Raw genomic sequence first — 19,827 nt, 5'->3', positions numbered from 1 at the left:
GCCGAATTCATCCCTGAATAGGCCGGTTGGACCCAGAGCAATCCCCCTGCTAATTCCCATGAAAAATCAGCCACCCTGTCAACATGTTGGCTTGTTCCTGTTTCAACTTGTCAGCCACCAAGGAAATGGCTTGGAGGCCAGAATCAAAGAGCCAGGAAGAGCTATCCGTAGGAGGATGTTTGTAGCCCGAGGGTTGCTTGTCAGCAAATAAAGTGGGAACTTGACTGAAGGGCCAGTGGGAGGCAGAGCACTGGATGCCAAGGACAGAGAGTGTTGAAAGCTCGTGAAAGCTTCCCTGGTAGGTGAAGCCCAAGCCACTGCCACATGACAGCACGGAGACGCTGTGATTCCCAAAGCAGCTCCGTCCCCGGCATCGGGAAGGAAGGTTACTGGCAGTGTGATGCAGGCCCGCTCTAAGGCTGTGCTTCTCCCTTCCTGCAAAGCGGCTCGGTTTGATGGTGCCTCTTGGACTAGTTTGGAGCTGGGGGAGGGGCAGGAGGAGGGTGCTGGCATACCTGTCTCACTCCTCAAAACAGCAAGGCTGTCAAAACAGTTTTGGTGACTGAGAGTTTTATGACTCTGAGAAAACCCTTTATAAGTAACATCAGTGTTATTTCATCATGAGATTGTGCAAAGTCCAGCGTGTAGTTGACAGAGTTGACCATACTATTTTAGGTGAAGGGGGCAAAGGTCAGCCCCTACCCCCTTCCCTTTAAGATTTTATCGTCTCAGAAACCCTGGATCGGATCGCAATGAAGGAAAGGGACTTGATAGCAAGGGTGTTTGGGCTCAGGTGAAAGATGCAGGGGAACAGCAAAGAACTGTCTCATCAATATAATAGTGTCCAAGTTTGACTGATAAAATCATAAATATATGGTCTTGTGCCTCTCTGATTTTGTTTTTCTCCTTCCCGCAGAACAACATGATACATCTTCTCATACCCACTCTAATTCTCAGCAGGGAACATCGTAAGTGAAGTGTTTTTGTGTGTGAGGAGTGCGTACGGTGACATCGTCACTTCCTGTGTGAGCTTTCCCCGCCTGCACATCACAAATGCGGGGCGGGGCAGCCTTGGGGCTGCATTTGGGTGAAGTTCCCTTGTTGAATGAAGTCTTCTGTTTTGCAGGAGATCGCTTGCTCGGAGTGGTTTTCTGGAAAGAAAGGAAATGGTGCTGTTTACAGATAATTGTCCTTAGTTAACAGAAGGCTTTGGCACTACTCTGTCTGTTGTAAATGCATCTGGGGGCCGTGTGTGTTAGCTGAGGGTTTCTACCACTTATATGACCCAGTTTGACTTTAAAAAACCACATCAATTGCCAGGCTGTTCTGTATTATGGCTGAGGAAGCCCCGGCATATTTGAGTCTTTTGGATGAAAGACCTTTAAAATCGGCACCATGACCTGGTTGGTCATTGCCTGGTGGTGCTGAGCCAGTGTTTCTTGGCTTGCACACACCCCGAAGTGGAGTTTTAGGTCTAAGCTCCTTCAGTTTCGCTGAACACTTTGAATTGCTGAACTCGGGCACGTTTCTGCCGCGGCCAGCTTCTGCCCGGGCACAGTATTGGTCTGGGGTGCTGTGGAAGCAGGACAGTGCTGCGGATTAAGTATTTTTAAAACTGCAGAGTCAAGTCCAAGGCATGGTTGAAGGTAGCTCCTCACTGTGACTGGTGTGGCCCGGGGATATTGGTGTCCTGGGGCCAGCTCTTTGATACACTTTGTAGTCATCTGTGCATGGTGAGGTGGGGCTGGGCCATGGGCACCTCCGAGGAGTAGACCAGGGCAGTAACGTTTTTGTTCCTAAAGATACCACTTTACATAGTTTGTCATGTGTTTGACCAAAATGTAGATAGGACTTTTCGTTGGCTAGCTTTTTTTTTTTTTTTTTGGCATTTCACTTCTTTAAACATAACTGAGAATGAGGTTACAGTACATAAGTTACTTACAACTGTGCAGTAAAGTGATGCCAAATAAATTCTCTAGAAGACAGCACAAGCCCATTGTGAATATTTAAAACATGGCAGTGTTTTCAAGATACACTTTTTATGTGATCTTTGCCTCTGTAGTATTTCAAGTTGTGTGGTCTCAAAGCAGAAACAAAATGCTGAAGATAAAAGGCTAGAAATATACAATCCACATGGCTTTGACTCCATTTAAAATGCAGCCCTGGCTCTGTATCCCCAACAGTGTGATGTGGGCCCTCACTCTCACTCAGCCCACTGTCCGAACCTGTCAGCCCCTGGTGGCTTCTGCGTGACCACAGGGAAGCAGCCCCTGCAGTAACATCCCCCATCCGCACCACAGCCCCCAGCATCTTTATCCCTGAGAGTGATCAGAATGGAACAAGGATACTCCCACCACTGTGGTCAGGACTGTTTGCTTGCTCTTAGTGTCCCTGTATCTTCACTCAGTGCCATTGACTCAGTACTGGCTCAGTGACCCTATAGGACAGAGTAGAACTGCCCCTGCCCTGTGGGTTTCCAAGGCATAGAAAAGCCCTGTCTTTCTCCCAAGGAGCAGTGGTGGTTTCGAACTGCAGACCTCTGCAGTTCACAGCCTAATGCGTTACCACTTACTTTGGACATATTGTCAGGAGAGACCAGTCTCTGGAAAAGGACATCATGCTGGTGAGTTGAGGGTGGGGGCAGATGAAGGCCCTCGAGGAGGCGGATAAACACAGTGGCTGAAACACTGGACTCAGCCATAGGAACAATTGTGAGGGTGACGCAGGACTGGGCAGGGTTTTGTTCTGTTGTGCCTAGCGTCAGTATGGGTTGGAGGAACCAGGGCACTGTTTTTAGGCCAATGAGGAAGGGGGAATTGAAGAGCCTGGTTCCCATTTGGCTAAAAGACCAGATAGGATGCCAAAGCAAGCAATAGAGTGGATGGAGACAGCTTGAGAAGGGGGCTTTATAACATTTAAAAAATAAAAACAAACTCACTGCCCATGGAGTTGATGCCGACTCATAGCGACCCTATAAGACAGGGAGAAGTGGCTGATGGTTTTGAACTTCAGACCTTCCAGTTAGCAGCTCAACTCCATGATAACACTAGAGCTCCTGATTATAAGCTGCATTATCTTTTAATTCTACTTTCCCACAAACTTTTGACCCACACAACCATCACCACAGAAGTCCTTGGGTTTGTAGCTGGTTGACCAGCCCCGACTTCCTTTTCATGTTAGATAAATTCATTCCCTCTTGAATTTCAACACATTCTTAATCACGATCACCTTCACTTGTGGGCATGCTGCTCTGAAACACTAAAATGCTGCAAGTCTTTTCTTACACTAACCAAACCCGAAACAAACTGTGTTTGTCCGGGTAAAGTAGAGAAACAAATCCAGGGAGACTCATGTGTATACACGAAAGAGCTTTATATAAAGAGTCATCAAGTCCATAAGTCCAATATTACCCCCTATGCCCGATACCATACCATAAATTCCTCTTAAGACTCACGCAACACGTGCAAAGACAACGAATTCAGGAAGATCACAGACCGGTGGGTGGAAAGGCTTGTGGATCCAGTGGTGGTGGAAGCATCTTAGCACTGGCGTGGGTCTCCATGAGGTTCCTTCAGCTCCAAGACTTTGGCTGCCTTCAACATAGCTCCATGTGGCTTGTCAACAGGAAGACAAAGCAGAGAAACGGTGTGTGTCTGACCTCTAGTGAGGTGTTTATCTCCTTCAAGCTTCCAAATGAGCTCATCAAGCTGTTGACAGATGATGTAACTGCCACACAACCCAATTCCAAGTCCTGTATCAAAACCATACTCTGCCATGATATCAATCTGAATCATAGCAACCCTATAGGACAAGTCAGAACTGTCCCTGTGGGTTTCTGAGACTAACTCCTTGGGGGAGTACAAAGCCTCATCTTTCTCCTAAGAAGCGGCTTGTATTCGGGTAGACTAGGGAAAAAAACCTAGGGAGACTCATGTATAAGAAAGAGCTGTATATACAAGAGCAATTAAACATTGAGAAAACATCCCAGCCCAGTCCAGATCAAATCTATAAGTCCAGTATTAGCCCATATGTCTGACACCGATTTATTTAGTCTTTTTCCGACTCACGAAACACATGCAATGCCGCGGAATGCAGGAAGATCACAGACCAGTGGGTGCAAAGTGTTGTGGGTCCAGTGGCGGTGGACACATCTTGGTGCTGGCAGGGTCTCCACACAGCTCCTCCAGTTCCCAGGGTCTATCAGCGTAGGGCCGTGTGTCTTGTCAGTAGAGTGTCTCGCTGGGAGTGAGCAGAGAGAGTGAGTCTCCTGCCTCCAAGGAGGAAATCCAGGAGTTCCCACAATCCATAGGAGATGGCCAGGCCCACACAGAGGCCTCATTGGCTATGACCCGATTGACAGGCTACATTCCACCCCTTCACGCTCAATCCTCTCAAGTCCCAAATTGACAGCAGATTATGTAACTACCACACGGCTGGTCATTTTGAACTGTAGACTTTGCAGTTAGGAGACCAACTCATAACCACTACACCACCAGGCCTCCCCACTCTACCCCTTTGGGTTTCCTGTACTGAAGATGATGCCACATCTTTCTCTGAAGGAGCAGCTGGTAGGTTCCAATGAATAGCTTCTGGTTCACAGCCAAGTACTTCTTCTCCACGGCTCCTCAGATCAAAACCAAAGCCAAGCCCACTGCCATCAGGTCGATTCCAACTCACAGTGACCCTATCGAGGGGTTGCCAAGACAGGAACTCCTCACAGGGACAACTGGCCACACAGTTTTCCCGATGAGGCTAGTGCCTAGCCCTCAGTGCCACCATGGTGGCTTCCTTCCTGCACAGACCCCACTGCCATCCCATTGATTCTGACTCATAGCTACGCTAGGACAGATTAGAACTGCTCCCTTGTGTTTCTCAGACTGTAATTTTTTTTTTATTGGAACGGAAAGCCTCACCTCTGTTGAGCGGCTGGTGGATTTGAACCACTAGCCTTGTAAACAGCCTCATACCTCACCCACAGAGCTACCATGTGTCTGGGCTCAAGTAAAGCTAAATAGGAACCATATGAACTTGTTCCAACATGCCTACACATTTGACTTACGGACCAGTTAGGAACTGCTCTCCTGGTAACCTGGGGCCTGGCTATATCAGGCAAAGGGCAGCTGAGCCTCTGAGTCTGTGGGAACAAGGAGTGGTCTCAATTGGTACTGTGACGTTGTTTCCGACTGAGCAGGCAAAGCCCCACCCTCCCACACCAGTTCCTGTCAGTTGTCCAGACATAAGACAATACACTCCCTGACCTGCGCACCCACTGTCTTCCTCCTCTACAGTGCTCCTCCTCCCTCCCTCCCTCCCTCCCTCCCTCCCTCCCAGACTCACCACCTGCCTTGCTTCCTGACTAATCTTGCAGGTTGGGCAAACAAGTCAACAGGGCAGAAAACTTTTGTCGTCCACATCTTGTAATTAGGGGTGGTGGCTATCTAATACGCACTTGAAAACTCACCTAGCAAAGTAATTTCAGATAGGGCTCGTGGTAATTAAGGAAACGAACGGAGGTGATGGCAGGATGGTGACAGACTTGAGTGAAGGATTTGCCTGCCCTGGGGATGGAGGTGGCATTTGGGGTGATGCTTCAGGGAGGGGGGTTAGGAAAAGTCTCTTAGAGGAGGCGACATCAGCTCTGTGCCTGAGTCATGTTGAGAGGAGGGCAAGGAGTACTTGCCACCTGTAACAGACCTTGGCAAATTATGCTGCAGGCATTTGAAGACATCATGGAGTCATTTACACCTCATTTTAAGTCATAACTGGCAGTTTACCATAGTAAATTACCCTGGACTAATGTTAACATGAATTGAAAGTTAAGATCGCATGTTTTAGTCCACGAGAGTCTGGTAGCTTTCCGGGTAGCTTGTACATTTCACCAACTCTGCGATGCTACACTTTTAAACCAACAAGGTGGTCAACTTTCCAAGTATTCTCTCTCTCTCTCCTTGCAAAAGACACTGAGGAAATAGCACGGGGTCATGCCCGATCTCCTTGGGCTTCACTAGGGAGGAGAATTCCTCTCCACCCGGGGCCAAGGATGATTCCTCCAGGGTGGAAGCCAGATACAAGGGGTGCCCCCACCCCAACACATGATGCTCATTTGTTTTGTTGATACAAGGGGGTAGTGCATTTGGAGTTACTTCCTCCAGGTCAGACTGTTAATCTAGCTTTCTAGTTAGAGGTTCTGAAGAGATTGCATAGCAGTGTATGACAAAAATTGCCTGATTTGTGGCCAACGGGGGTCTGGTTTGGCCACCATGACAATGCACCTGCTCAGGCAGCCATCTCAGTGTGCCAGTTTTGAGCCAAAAATGGCATGCCTCTCTTGCCCCATGCATCTTACTCACCTGACCTTGCTCTGTGTGACTTTTTTGTTTCCACGAATGAAGAGGGACATGAAAGGACAAATTTGATGAAGTAGAAGAAGTGACAGAAATAAACCAGGGAAGTGCTGTCAGCCAGCTGAGTTTGAAAAATATTTCCAAGAATGGAATCACAGATAAACAAAGGCATTAAGTATAATGGAGAGTACATTGAAGGTGATAAGGTTGTTTTATTTTTTTTTTAATTAAATATATAGCATGGGGGTGGGTGGATTCCAGGGTGGGTTTTTGTGTGTGTGTGGGGGGGGGTACCCCTTCGATTCTGGCACCACTTGTCCCTCATGCAGTACTTTACTGTCTGCTGGGAATGGTCATCTTCTGCGTTGGCCACACAATACAATATTCATGATTTGAGGCTTTATTAGGGGAGCTGGCAGGTCACAATCGGGAGCAGACATGGTAAGGATGCAGTTCTTTGTCATGGTGCCTCTTCTCAGTCGTGCTGCACACGGGCCTCAGCCTCTGCCCTGCTAAGTCAGGTGCGGTGGTGCTCCTCAGGTGACTCTCCTCTGGGAGACCGCGGCCTGCAGGAAGGCATGCTTTCCACCTGCACCATTCCAGGGACCAGGCAGTCCACACACATGTCTCTTGCTCTTGGGGACGCCACCTCCCCACACAGTTCAAAAGAACCCCCTTCACTTGCAGCTCTTCTTTCTTAGTGGTCTGAACCTCTCATTCGTGCCTTTGAGATGACTCACCTTATACCCATTGGAATGACCAAGTGACCAGTACCCACATTAGAATTTCAGACCCCTTCTTTGCATACATCCGCCCAGTTATTTTGATGGTAGTTAGAAATGCATCACCTGCATGATAGGCTCCAAAATCCTTGTTAACCTGCCCCTAGCCACCCCCACCCCCACTCCCTTCTCCACACACAAGTACCCATCCTGCTCTGCACTGTCCTCTCTCGCTGCGTCAGGCCTCTCCTCTGTGTCTAAAGTCCTTACCATCCAGCCGTACCTGTGAAAATGGGCAGCCCAAGCCCACCCTGTGCCCTTCTCCTTAAGCCCGTGTTCATCTCCACAGCACTTGCTGCATGGGGTCTAGAGCAGTGCCTCCAAACAACAACCACACTCACTGCCATCGAGTCATGTCGACTCACAACGGCCCTAGAGGACAGGGCAGAGCGGCCCCTGTATGTTTGAAGACTGTAACTCACACGTAACCACTGCCGCCAGCAGTGCCTCCCACGCATGAACTGCTGAGATTAAATAAGAAGAAAAATTACTGCACATGAATCTGAGTGAATTCCTATGAGCAATATTCTATAGACATGTGATTTAAAGTAATACTTGTAAGAGTTTGTTTCTAGTCTTCGTGTGTTGCTCTTAAACATTAGTGCCTAACTCACCAGACTTACTAAATTAGCCCTATTTGTAAACGTCAAATTTTCCCTCCCAGAACTCCTGTGATGTCTCCGTTCCCTATTTGACTTCAAATAATAGCATTAATCTTTGGCATTTAAATCATCTTTTATATCCTTTACACCAATTTTTACCTTACCAACTACTAGGGTCTTAAATCATAAGAAGCCCTGACGATGGCCAGCAGTTAACAACCACCAGCGGCTCCATGAGAGAAAGACAAGGCATGCTACTCCTACAGGGGCCGTTGTTACCTATTTTGTAGAACAGGTAGTTATGAGCCAGAAATGACTGCTGGCAGTAAGTTTTTTTTAATAGTATATCATATTTTGAGTCAATTTTTTCCACTTATTTTTAAAAATCATAATCTACAGATTTTTAATCATTTGGGCATCTTTCCATGGAAATGAACTCTGCATTTTAACTCACATCACCATTCAGAGTTGTGTTACAGTTGCTGATAGATGTTAGGTGTCCTGACAGTTCTCATGGTGATCCTGTGTACAACAGAACAGAACACTGCCCTGTTGTTGCAGCCAATTTGTCAGTCCCATCTTCCCATGGCTCATTTCTCTCTCTCTCTCTCTCTCTCTCTCTCTCTCTCACACACACACACACACACACACACACACACACACACACACACACACACACACACACACACCCCACCCCCGCCTTCCCTTCTACCAAGCACAATGTCCTCTTCCAGGGACTGGTCTCTCCTGAAAACATGTCCTCATATTCAGATGAAGTGATTGAAATCACTGTGGCTTGGGTTGCTTAAGATCTGCCTTTTAATTGTACAGTTTCAGTGTGGGGTCCTCTTCACAATTTGTACCCTCACATCATCTCCTACACAGGCAGATTTAATCTTCATTTCTGCCCTTGACTATCAGCAAAGGGAAACAAGGCCTCATTGAATTGTAAATTTGGAAATGATGAGTCTGCTTTCAGACTGACCTCTTTCTCCTCCCCACACTCTGTCGCCCTTTACATCCCCAGATTATTTTTAAAGTTTGTGAAAGAGTGCAAATTTATTCCTTCTCGCCATGCTCATTAGCAGTTTCTGACAAGTATTTTTTGTATCATTTTCAGCGTTGTTGCGATGTACTAATTGCAAACAACTTCTGTGTCTTTGCCGTCTCTTACTCTTTCCTGAGTAGAAGTGTGGCCTGATAATAAGAAATGCTAAGCCAAGAAGTAAGCTTTGTAAAATAATCTCTGGCTCCAGATGAAGATGTTGCAACACATTGGCAGGGGAAGCTCTGAGCAAACCCCAGAACTAAGGGATGAGAAAGCGGTAAAGCCTTGTCTTTCATGGTGTCTTCCCGTAGTAACAACTGGGCTCTGACTCACTGGAGGATGCCTGTCAGAACCTGCACTTCACAGTTTAAACTTTGCTACAACTGCCATATGAATGTATTTACACAGAGGGTTTTGAGGATCATTGAGAGTTTTTAAGTAAAAAATCATGTAAAATGTGATTAAACCTATAAGGCTGTTCAAAGGATTTCACTACCTGAGCTGCCCGGCCAAGTTAAACCAGATGGTGGAATATTCCTTGAATTTATGGATTTGCCTTGGAGTTTGGAAATTAAATTAGTTATTTGACCAGTTTTAGAAGTTAGTGTATTTGATTATTTTGTAAGCATCCTGTTTTTAAGGGACAAAAATGGTATATGTATTGTATTCAGAATCCTTGTTTTATTTGGTTTTAAATGTAACTGTTAAACAAGCAGGGGATTTCAGCAGCTGATTTCTCTAAAAGTTTTCCTTACCTTAAAAAGGAAATACCTTCACAATTGTCACCTGTCATTAGCCATATAGAGTCCATTAAAAAAATCATAATGGAATTAAAGATTAATTTTTTTATACTGACCAAATTTAGTCATGCCCTTTAAGAAAGCTTTTTCTTATTGTAGCTGTGAGACATGTTTATTATTTTAGAAACACCTCTACTGTAATAACATGCTGGCTTATATTGGCTCGCCCCTTCCTGGCAGTATAACAAGCCATGCTTCCTAGATGATTTCAGAGCTTACTATGGGGCAGGTTGGCAGACATCGATAACATACCTATGTCTGATGATTCGGGTGTGAGAGAGAAGGCTTCTCAAACTTCATGGGAAAATTCCATTATCTTGTAATACTATTTTTATTTTTTACATTTTATTAGGGGCTCATACAACTTTTATCACAATCCATACATATACATGCATCAATTGTATAAAACACATCTGTACATTCTTTGCCCTAATCATTTTCAAAGCATTTGCTCTCCACTTAAGCCCTTTGCATCAGGTCCCCCCCCTTTTTCCCCTCCCTCCATAATACTATTTTTAAAAGAACTTTTTGAAGCCCTTTCATACTCAGTCATTACCAAATGCTACCCAGGACTTTAACTAAAACAGTCCATTTAAGTGTTGATTTGAGTGAAAGTTTACAGAGAAAATTGGTTCTCCATTCTACAGTGTATATACAGTTTGATTCATGGCATTGATTTCAATGCCCACAGTATACCAGCATGCTCCCACTTCACCCCTGTGTTTCCCATGATCATTGGTCCTTCTTCTTCATCCCTTGATGCCTCCTGAGCTTTATCCCAGGGCAAGTGCTGTTTGAAGCAATGCATACTGCCCTGGTGTTCACTGTTCACCTCATGGGTCCATTACTTGGCTGAAAGTTGAACCCTGGGGTTAAGTTCAGTTCCAGGTTTATAGGGTTTCTAAGGGCTAAAGTATCTAAAGGGATCTACCAGTGTGTGCCAGACAAATAAACCTGTTTGGTTTTTTGGGTTTTTTTTTGCTTTTGAGTTTTTGTTTTGAGTTTCATTTCACACTTTTCTTTCACTCTATTCAGGTCCTTCTAGCGTGCTTCCTAGACTTGCGAAGGCTAGGATCGTGTGGTCAGTTAGGGCTTTTTCGCACTACTTGTTACCTTGTGTCTTTGATTTATTTCATTCTTATTCATTCCAGGCAGGGAGAGACCAATAGCTGGACCTTAGAAGGCCACTCTACCACTTGTCTGTCAGCTTGTCTATTGTGGTGCCTTGCGTGTTCCTGGGCAGGGTCACCCAACGTGAACAGGTTTTAATAGAGCTTCCAGCCTAAGAACAGGCTCAGGAGAAATAATTGGTTGGCCACTTCAGAGGTATTAGCCACTAACACGCAATGGAATGCATGAGTTATGGAAAACAATGAAGATAAGCAGCATGTTGGCAGAAGTAGTGCCGGGAGATGAGCCCCTCAGGTCAGAAGGTACTCAGAATGTGACTGAGGAGGAGCTGTCACCTCACAGACCTGTTTGGAATAAAGCCTGGGGGAGGAAAGCCTGCGGGATCTTCCTTTGCTGGTGGGGCAACACTCAAAACACTCAACAACGACTCACCGCAAGTTAGAGTGTTTGAAGTATGACAGCGGGGAAATTGCAAGTCATTGAAAATGAAGTGGAATGCACGTTCGGCGTTTTGAATCAGAATACCCTATGGTTTACTTTGCCAGAATGACACAATCAAGAGGAACAGCATGGCATTTATTGACCAAATGGAGATTTCAAGATCACTCTTGAAGTACAGTGCTGTCTGTGATAGGATAACGGTTATCCCCGTACAAGGAAATCCAACCATTGAAACTACTATTCAGATTTATGCCCCAATCACTAAAGCAAGTGATGCAGAACTTGAAAAAGTCTAATGTCTTTGGGTTGAAACTGATCATATGTTCCGTCAAGATGCATCGACAGTTATCGGTGGTTGGAATGCAAAAGTTGGAAACAAAAGAGACCGGTAGTTATAAGATGTGGACTTAGTGATAGAAATGAAGCTGGAGATCGCATGATAGACTTTTGCAAGGCCAATGTCTTTTCATAGCAAATACCATTTTTCAACCACACGAAAGGTAACTGTACGCACAAACTTCTCCAAATGGAATTACACAGAAGTCAAATTGACTACATCTGTGAGAAATAAAGAAGCAACTAAATATCAATATCAGCAACTAAAACCAGACTAGGGGCTGACTGAAACAGACCATGAATTGTTCATATGCAAGTTCAGGGAAAAGCTGAAGAAAATTAAAACAAGACCACGGGAGTCAAAACAGAACCTCTAGTGTATCCCACCTGAATTTCAAGATCATTTGAAGAACAGATTTGATGCTCTGAACTCTAGTGACAGAGACCTGAAGAGCTAGCTGCAGGAGGACATCAAGACCATCCTACATGCAAAATGCAGGGTCATTAAAAAGACAGGAAAGAAAGAAAAGATGAAAGTAGATGTCAGAAGAGACTCTCAAACTTGTTTTTCATTGTGGAGTAAGCTAAGACAAATGGAAGAAAGGATGCAGTCAGAGCTAAACAGAAAATGCCAAAGGGTAGCTCGAGAAGACAAAGACCTGGAGTTAGAAAACCAAAGAAGACCATGCTCAGCATGTCTTCACCTGAAAGAACTAATGGCAAAGTCCAGCACTGAATCTGATACTCCCTGAGAGTGAATGGAGCCAAAAGTCAGAACTTTCTTTTAGTGTGTTTCCTACCTTGCATTGGGAGAATATATTTAATGAAGTTAAGTATTCCATAGTTACGCAAATAATTTTACGAGACTTTTAGTTCACTCTTTGCTTCAGGAAGTATGGTTGGATTACAAGATCACCGATGTTGTAAGAAATTAAAGGCACATCAGTTTCATACAAAACTTAAGTCGGCAGCGGGTGTGTGTGTGTGTGTGTGTAAAAAACAAGCTGATTGGTGACTAAAAAACAAGTATATTTACTGTGGTTTTCCTGTTAATGGTTTAACATTAATAAAAATTTTTCCCAGACATGTTTTACTGCTTATATTATGCCTTATGGTTATTCCAAAGGTATATATTTTATCTTGCTTCATGTCTGCCAGGCAAGCCGACATTTAGCCCAAAACCTGCTGAATGTTTTTTTCTTGTACACCATCATGATTGCTAGCAGGCTCTAGTCGTGCTGTCAGGCAAGCATTGGCGTGCTAACCACAAGATTAGCAGGTCAAACTCACCAGTTGCTCTAGGACAAAAGATGAGGCTATCTGCCAATCTGTAAAATTTGCAGCCTTAAAAACCATACAGAGATAGGCTGGAAGGCAGTGTGGGTTGTGATTGATTACCATGTTCTGAATCCTAAGGTTGTATTCCTTTGTCTTGCTTTTAATATCTGGGCTTGCCATAAGCCGCAATGCCTAGAGACCAGCATTCACATAAGTGAGTGAGGGGGCCAACTTCATGTTCCCTGCCAGTACTATGAGAAGTGACATTAAATAAGCTCTGTCAGCAGCAATGTCCTTTGTACTACTGCCTTTCCCTTTAGTTCAGCGGTTCTCAACCTGTGGGTTCCAGCCCTTTTGGGGGTTCAATGACTCTTTCACAGGGGCGGCATGATTCATAACAGTTGCAAAATTACAATTACAAAGTAGCAACGAAAATAATTTTATGGTTGCATGATTCATAACAGTTGCAAAATTACAATTACAAAGTAGCAGCAAAAATAATTTTATGGTTGGGGGGTCACCACAACATGAGGAACTGTATGAAAGGGTTGTGGCATTAGGAAGGCTGAGAACCGCTGCTGTAGTGTTTAAGCGGACGAAAGAGAATATTTTTGCGTGTGTGCCAAGAATAGAGCACAGTAGGGATGCATCTCATTTACCGACACATTCGGTGTCTAACAGTTCATATTTGCGGCAAGAGTAAGCATGTATCTGGCGCTCTTGTCCATGTATGTCTTAACACTAGTGCGGAGGAGTGAGGCAAGAGCAGCAGTGGCTTATGGCTAAGGGTTTGTGTCAACTGGCTAGGCCATGATTCTCAGAAGTTTGGCAGTTATATAAAGATAGAATCTGACAGGTGTATACAGATGTCATCTTCCGTTTTGTGTTCCAATGTGAGCAGCCAATCAGTTAAAAGGGGTATTTCCTTGGGGGTGTGGCCTGCCATTCAAAGAGATGGTAGAGTAAGACTCCCTCATCCTCTCTATCCTGTACCTGTGACTCATTGATTGATCTCTGGTTCTTGGGATGGCAGTCATCAGGCAGCTTCCTGACCTGCAGATTTTGGATCTGTCAGCCCCTGCAGCCATGCGAAGCCTCCAGTCTTATGACTGACTCAAAGATTTGAAACTTGGCCTCCACAACTGTGTGAGCCATTTTCTCGGGTTAGATTTTCCTAGAGAATGCAGTGTAAGGTGTAGGAGCACAGCACAGCTCATTGAGTCGACCTGCGAGCCTCTCCTCCCTCCCTCAGGGTGTGATGAGCATTACAATATAGTAAGTTATCGCCATTCCTAGACTGCTTGTATGTATATTAATGATTTATGTAGACCACTGTCCTATACCAAGATGTCTTTATATAGAAAGAACAGTCCTATTTCAACTGAGGAAAAGCCCTGATAGCATAATGGGTTACATGTTGGGCTGCTAACCTCAAGGTCACCAGTTCAAAACTACCAGCCTCTCTGTAGGAGAATAATGAGGCTTTCTGCTTTTGGAAAGAGTTACACTTTTGACAAACAACAAAGGTGGGTAAAGGGAGACAACGGGCAGTATAAGATATGAAATAATAGCAATATATAATTGATCAAGGATTCATGAGGTAGGTGGGGGAAGTAAGAGGAGCTTATACCAAGGGGCCAAGTTGGAAATGATGGTGGCAGCATATGTGCAAATATGCTTGATACAACTGATGAGTGGAATGTTACAAGAGCTGTAAGAGCCTCCAATAAAATGATTAAAGAAAAAAAAAGAGTTACACTTTTGGAAACCCACAGGACCAGTTGTGTGACCTGCCTTATAGGGTTGCTATGAGTCAGAATCGACTCAGTGGCAGTGAGTGAGTTCAACTGAAAGTAGCAGCAAGAGGCTTAGGAACACCTTCAATGTTAAGAACTCCTGTGAAAGTGAAAGTGTAGGAATGGGGGAAGAGACTGAAGAAGGCATGGCCCATTCTAATGGGCATGCCATTCCCAGGGATAAGGACAGAATCATGGAGGTGTGGCCGAGTCCCTAGGAATGCGCGCTGTGATAGCAAGGTCATGAAAAGGCCTACTCAACAGAACTGCAGTGCTCCTCAGGCTTTGGGTTAAGGAGCCAAATACAAAAAGACATGCAAACAGACCTTGTTATATATAATTCAAGCTGAAGCACACAGCACATTTTCGATCCTGCTATGGAAGGTGCAGATCAGTGCAATCACATGTTCACTGCCAGAGAGGGCTCCATCACCACAGCGCACACATCTAAGAGGGGGCTGCCGGGACTGGTGAAGAAGCTGCAAGTGAAGGTGACAAATTCGCCTCCAAAAGGAGCTGTTGGCCAAAACCAGTTATGTAGATGAGAGCTGGTTATACGGGAAGAAAGTGCCCACGCAGACCTATACTCATAAAGAAGTCAAAGCAATGCTTGACTTGAAGGTTGTTAAAGACAGAATGCTTGTTGTCCTTGTTACTCGTTGGGAATGCTGCCAGTTTCATGCCAAAATCAGTTGTCATTTATAAAGCAGAAAATCCATGTGCATTGAAGAAAATAACCAGCTATGTTCACCTCTAATTGATGCCACCTGCAGACTTGGAGACAGCGTACGCTCTCTAGGACTGCTGTTGGGGTGCTTACAATGACTCTTCTCCTCGCAGCCCTCCCTTTGGCATGTATCATAAAGCCTTAGGCTCCACATCTGTGGCTATAGTTCCACTGTGCCGTGAGCTGTTTTCTATGCTAATGAGGTAGGATTAAGGTGTGCCATACTTTTGAGCCCTCACCTTACTAGAGGGGATGACTCAGCACACTGAGTTTCCTTAGTTGTACAGTCTATGGTATGCCATATATACCAGAGAGCAATAAACCACTGCTCCGTTAAAGATGCCATCTTTATGACCTTTTCTCTACAACTGATCGTGTATCAAGATGGTGTGCTGAGTCACCAGTGACGAACACCAATCAGATACCAGTTACTGCCCCAAGAGCCTGCTGGCCCAGGACTTGGACATAAGTCCCTGCTGGCCTAGGACTTGGATATAAGTCCCAACATGCTCCCAACCTGACCACACAAGTAAGTGAGGCCCACTTTTCACTTTTGGAAGTTCGATGTATTGTTCTGGATTCTGTATCTCACCTGGTTCTGACTGACCAATACTTTGGGGGACTGGAGTTTCGGCCTATCCCCTGACCTGACTCATCAGCTTCCGCAGTACGTAGATGAGGAGCTGCTACCGTCAGATGGACATCTGAACTTCTGGTTTGGGACAAAGACTATGATGGTGGGGCTGCTGGTGGTGGAGGAGGTGGTGGTGTTACTAGGTGCTGTCTAGTCAGTTCTGACTCGCATCCACGCTATGTACAGCAGAACAAAACAGATAGCCTCATTTTTCTCCTACGAGCAGCCATATGTTTGAACTATCAGCCGTGTGACTTTAATGTAGAGTGTATGCAAAGGGGGTTGAAAGGGGGTTTGGAACACTTCTCTTCATTTCTTAACAGCCTTTGAAAGTTTTGACGCAGAAGAAAAACTGGTGGAACCACACTGTCAAATAGGTTGCTAGCAGAATCCTTTAATTTCAAGGTTGATGCAGGTGTTGTGGATGATTTAGTAGGCTACAAATAGGGAGCTCTTTCAAGTGAAGAATGGACTGAGCTACAAGAATTAGAACTATAAAGGAATGTGGAAAAGGAATGACAGATATGTAGCAATGGCGTTAAAATGTTTACTTATAGAAAAATATACGAAGAGAAAAACACTCTTCACACCAAACTTAATGATTATTCCCAATATGTTACTCACCATCAACTCTTGTTTTTTTTACAATTACAAAGTCCACTTGGAGTGGCAGCTCCAAGCTAGGCAATGTTTACAGTCAGACAGTCTTGACCATCAAGCAGCTAGCTGTGACCTTATAGCCTGCCTCACAAACACTGGAAAATTGTCGCTTGAAGCTTTTAGATCTAATTAGGTATTTTGCCCTCTACTGTATTAGAAGGAACCCATGTGGCCTCGTCTGGTAAGCATTGGACTACTAATCTCAAGGTTGGCAGTGTAAAACCCACCAACTGCTCTAAGGAGCAACATGAGGCTGTCTGTACCTGTAAACAGTTACAGCCTCAGAAACCCTACGTAGGATCTCTATGAAGCAGTAGGTGTACTCTATCAGTGTAAAATATTTTGTTTTATTTATATTTTTGTACACAGCCAACATTGAGTATACCGAGTTGCTACTGAACCTTGAAACATGCAATTTTAATTCAAGTGACAGTCAAGAATTGTAAAATTAAGACAATTTCATTTCAACCCATCCCTTACCCATTGGATGTGTCAGCTTGTTTACCTGATACCCCCTGCTGGCAAGTTGATTCCAACTGGTAGAGAGCCTGTAGGACAGAATAGAAAGAACTCTAGCGTCTCCAAGGCTGTAAGTCTTTGCGCAAGAAGATTGCCTCATCTTTCCTCCAGAGTGGCTGGTGAATTCAGACCAACAACCTTTCCCTGGTAGCCCAGCGCTTACTTCATTGTGCCACCAGGGCTCCTTCAGTTAGATCTCAGCTACTGTAAGTTTCCCTGAACAACCCAGACTTCCGTATTGATGAGTGTGAGGTGCCTGTGTTTCCGGCAGAGATACAGCCCACCGTGACTCTTGGGGCGACGGTGGCGGTGCTAGCTCTTGATGCGTTTTCTTAGGGGTCGTTTAGTTCTTGTGGCAGTTCATACATGCCTCGCACTGTTTAAGCATTGTGCAGCATTCATTCATTTAATATTAAGTCATTTTGTGGCGAATCATTTATTTGAGAGTATGGAAGAAAACAATGGATATGTATGTGGATATATGTGTGTGTATGTATATATGCATGTATGTTTGTACTTTCCCCCACCTCCACCTTTTCTATTTATTTTGTAAACCTTATTCTTACTGATTATCAGAGGTTGGGGAATTTAGTCCTTGACTGGCAACTAACCCCTCTCTCACAGTTCTGCTTTTAAAGTTTAAAACATGGGAAAGGTTGACTTTTGAGATGGTAAGGGCTTGGACCGCGTACACTATGTTATAATTATAAAACTTGCATATCCGGGAAAACAAAGCCTGTGTTGAATAAATCAAACCTATACCTCTCCCATCTCTTTTCCGTGCCACTTGGCAGCTTGTCTATTGAACTTTTAAAAGTGTATTAGACAGTACTCTAAGGTCTGCCCTCTCTCTCTCCTTGCCCGTCCCAGCATGCTTGAAGATGACCTTCAGCTCAGTGACAGTGAGGACAGCGACTGCGAGCAAGTAAGTTTTGTGCGCCCCCTGTAATACCAAGAATCCTTTAAAATGAGCCCAACTGACCTGAGCTGCTCATTCTAACCTATTTTTTTTTCCTGATTCTTCCTCCCTTATTTTGAATGCCTAGGCCCCGGCGAAGCCTCCTTCCTCATCTGCACCTCCAAGGTACTCGGTGGATTTCTGTATAAAACATTTCCATTTTTCTACTAAGGGGACTGATGAAGCTATACCTAGTACTAGCACTTGGGTAGCCTCCCTGCCACCCCCACCCCAGTCCCCGTGGGAAAGCAATGGAATGGGTTGTGTTGAGTGGATTCTGACTTACAAAGACCCGGACTAGAACTGTGCATAGTTTTCAGTGGCTGAGGCCTTCTGGTAATCCTTCCAAAGTACCTCCAAGTGGATTCAAACCATCAACCTATCAGTTAGTAGTTGAGTGCTCTCCCTTTGTACTATCCAGGGACTCCGGTTAAAGGAAAGTGCCTGTTGCATTGATGGTTAGTTAAACTGGCCACCGATTTTTTTTTTAACCCCATAAAAGGGTAAGAGTCCTTCCACCTACCTGTGTACATCCTGGGTGTTCAATCCTGTGACATTTTAAAAGATGTAAGAGGTAAAAAAATGCACATAAAATACTTTTTATTAGCATTGTCTGTAAAGCAACAAAAATGCTAACTGAAGAGCCCAGTGTTGTTATGAAGGTGACAGATTCATGGCTTCAGAATCTGTAAGGTTGGGTTCTTTTTCATAGAGTCTCCTTTTCTTAGGCATTTTCCAGTTATTTCAGGTACCTTTTAAGAACGGCCTGCAGAGCATTTTAGTGTGACAGATAATGGCACTACTTCCACTTTGGAAACAGCTAGCCATAGTTTAGAAAATGAGATGCTTTTAACACTGGGACGTGGACACGATTTGCACTAGCTGTTTCATACATCGCTGCTGGTCAGCCAGAGCCCATCTCCAAAATTTTAATGACTTCATACACCAAGTGCCTGCCCCTGTGGACACAGAGCTAAGCCTGCGGTCCACCCCTAACACTCAGCTGGTATTACCGCTCACATGGACGGGAGAGAGGCCTGGTGGTGGTTGTGAACCTGTCTGTAGGATTTGCTGGTTTACTCATCTTTCACTCTGCTTAGTGATTGCTGGTGGGCTGTCATGACTCAGAGCCTGTGACGAAAGAGCCAAGTGTAAAAGTGGGAGGAAGGCAAGGGTGGGAAGAGCAAGGTGGGGATAACTCCCGGGCCAGAGTGACATTGAGTGTTCAGTACCACTCTGACCATCACTGTCTCGCTTAAGCCCTTCAGTGCCACTGTGCAGATGTCACAGGCGTGGCAGCACATTTCCTGTAAGGAAATTGTGTGGTGGTGTAGTTACTGACATGCTTTCAGAGGACCTTAGCCAGTCACGTACATCTGTTCTTTTGAAGCATAGTTGAGGTGTGGAGGCTCTTCAGACTGTAGTTAATGATTTACCTTTCTTTCGCTGTTGGCCTCTAGGGTGAGGTTTTCAGATTCCACCAGCTTTGACATTCTGTCTGGGCCTAGCAGTATGGTGATCACTGCAGTTGCCGGCCTCTCGCTGACCCACAGGACTGCCCTCATTTTACAGCAAACAGTAGTAGCTCATCTTCGTGTCAGCTGATACTTGGGGGCGCCCTCAGCCTTTTCACCCATAAAATCAGGCTGGTTTATAGTTCTGCCAGAGCTGCCACTAGTTTGCCTGTGGACTCTGCTGCCCAAGGAACGCCCCCGAGAGGCGGTCATCTTTAACTTCTAGGTTGCTAGTTCTCCTACGGAGAGATCAGGGA

General features: G+C 44.9%; 1 protein-coding gene across 2 annotated transcripts in view; it reads left to right on the top strand.

Moving 5' to 3' along the window:
* Nucleotides 1-19,827, top strand: part of AFF1 (ALF transcription elongation factor 1) — a 280,369-nt gene that overhangs the window by 225,236 nt on the left and 35,306 nt on the right. For both annotated transcript variants that reach the window (XM_075544047.1, XM_075544046.1), the window contains exons 8-10: nt 917-968; nt 17,969-18,023; nt 18,145-18,182. In XM_075544047.1, coding sequence (XP_075400162.1) covers nt 917-968; nt 17,969-18,023; nt 18,145-18,182 — 145 coding nt within the window. The remainder of the gene's footprint in view (nt 1-916; nt 969-17,968; nt 18,024-18,144; nt 18,183-19,827) is intronic.

This window comes from Tenrec ecaudatus, chromosome 3, assembly GCF_050624435.1.
Source record: "Tenrec ecaudatus isolate mTenEca1 chromosome 3, mTenEca1.hap1, whole genome shotgun sequence".
NCBI classification, from domain to species: Eukaryota; Metazoa; Chordata; class Mammalia; order Afrosoricida; family Tenrecidae; genus Tenrec; species Tenrec ecaudatus.
This window is presented reverse-complemented; position numbering and strand designations above follow the sequence as displayed.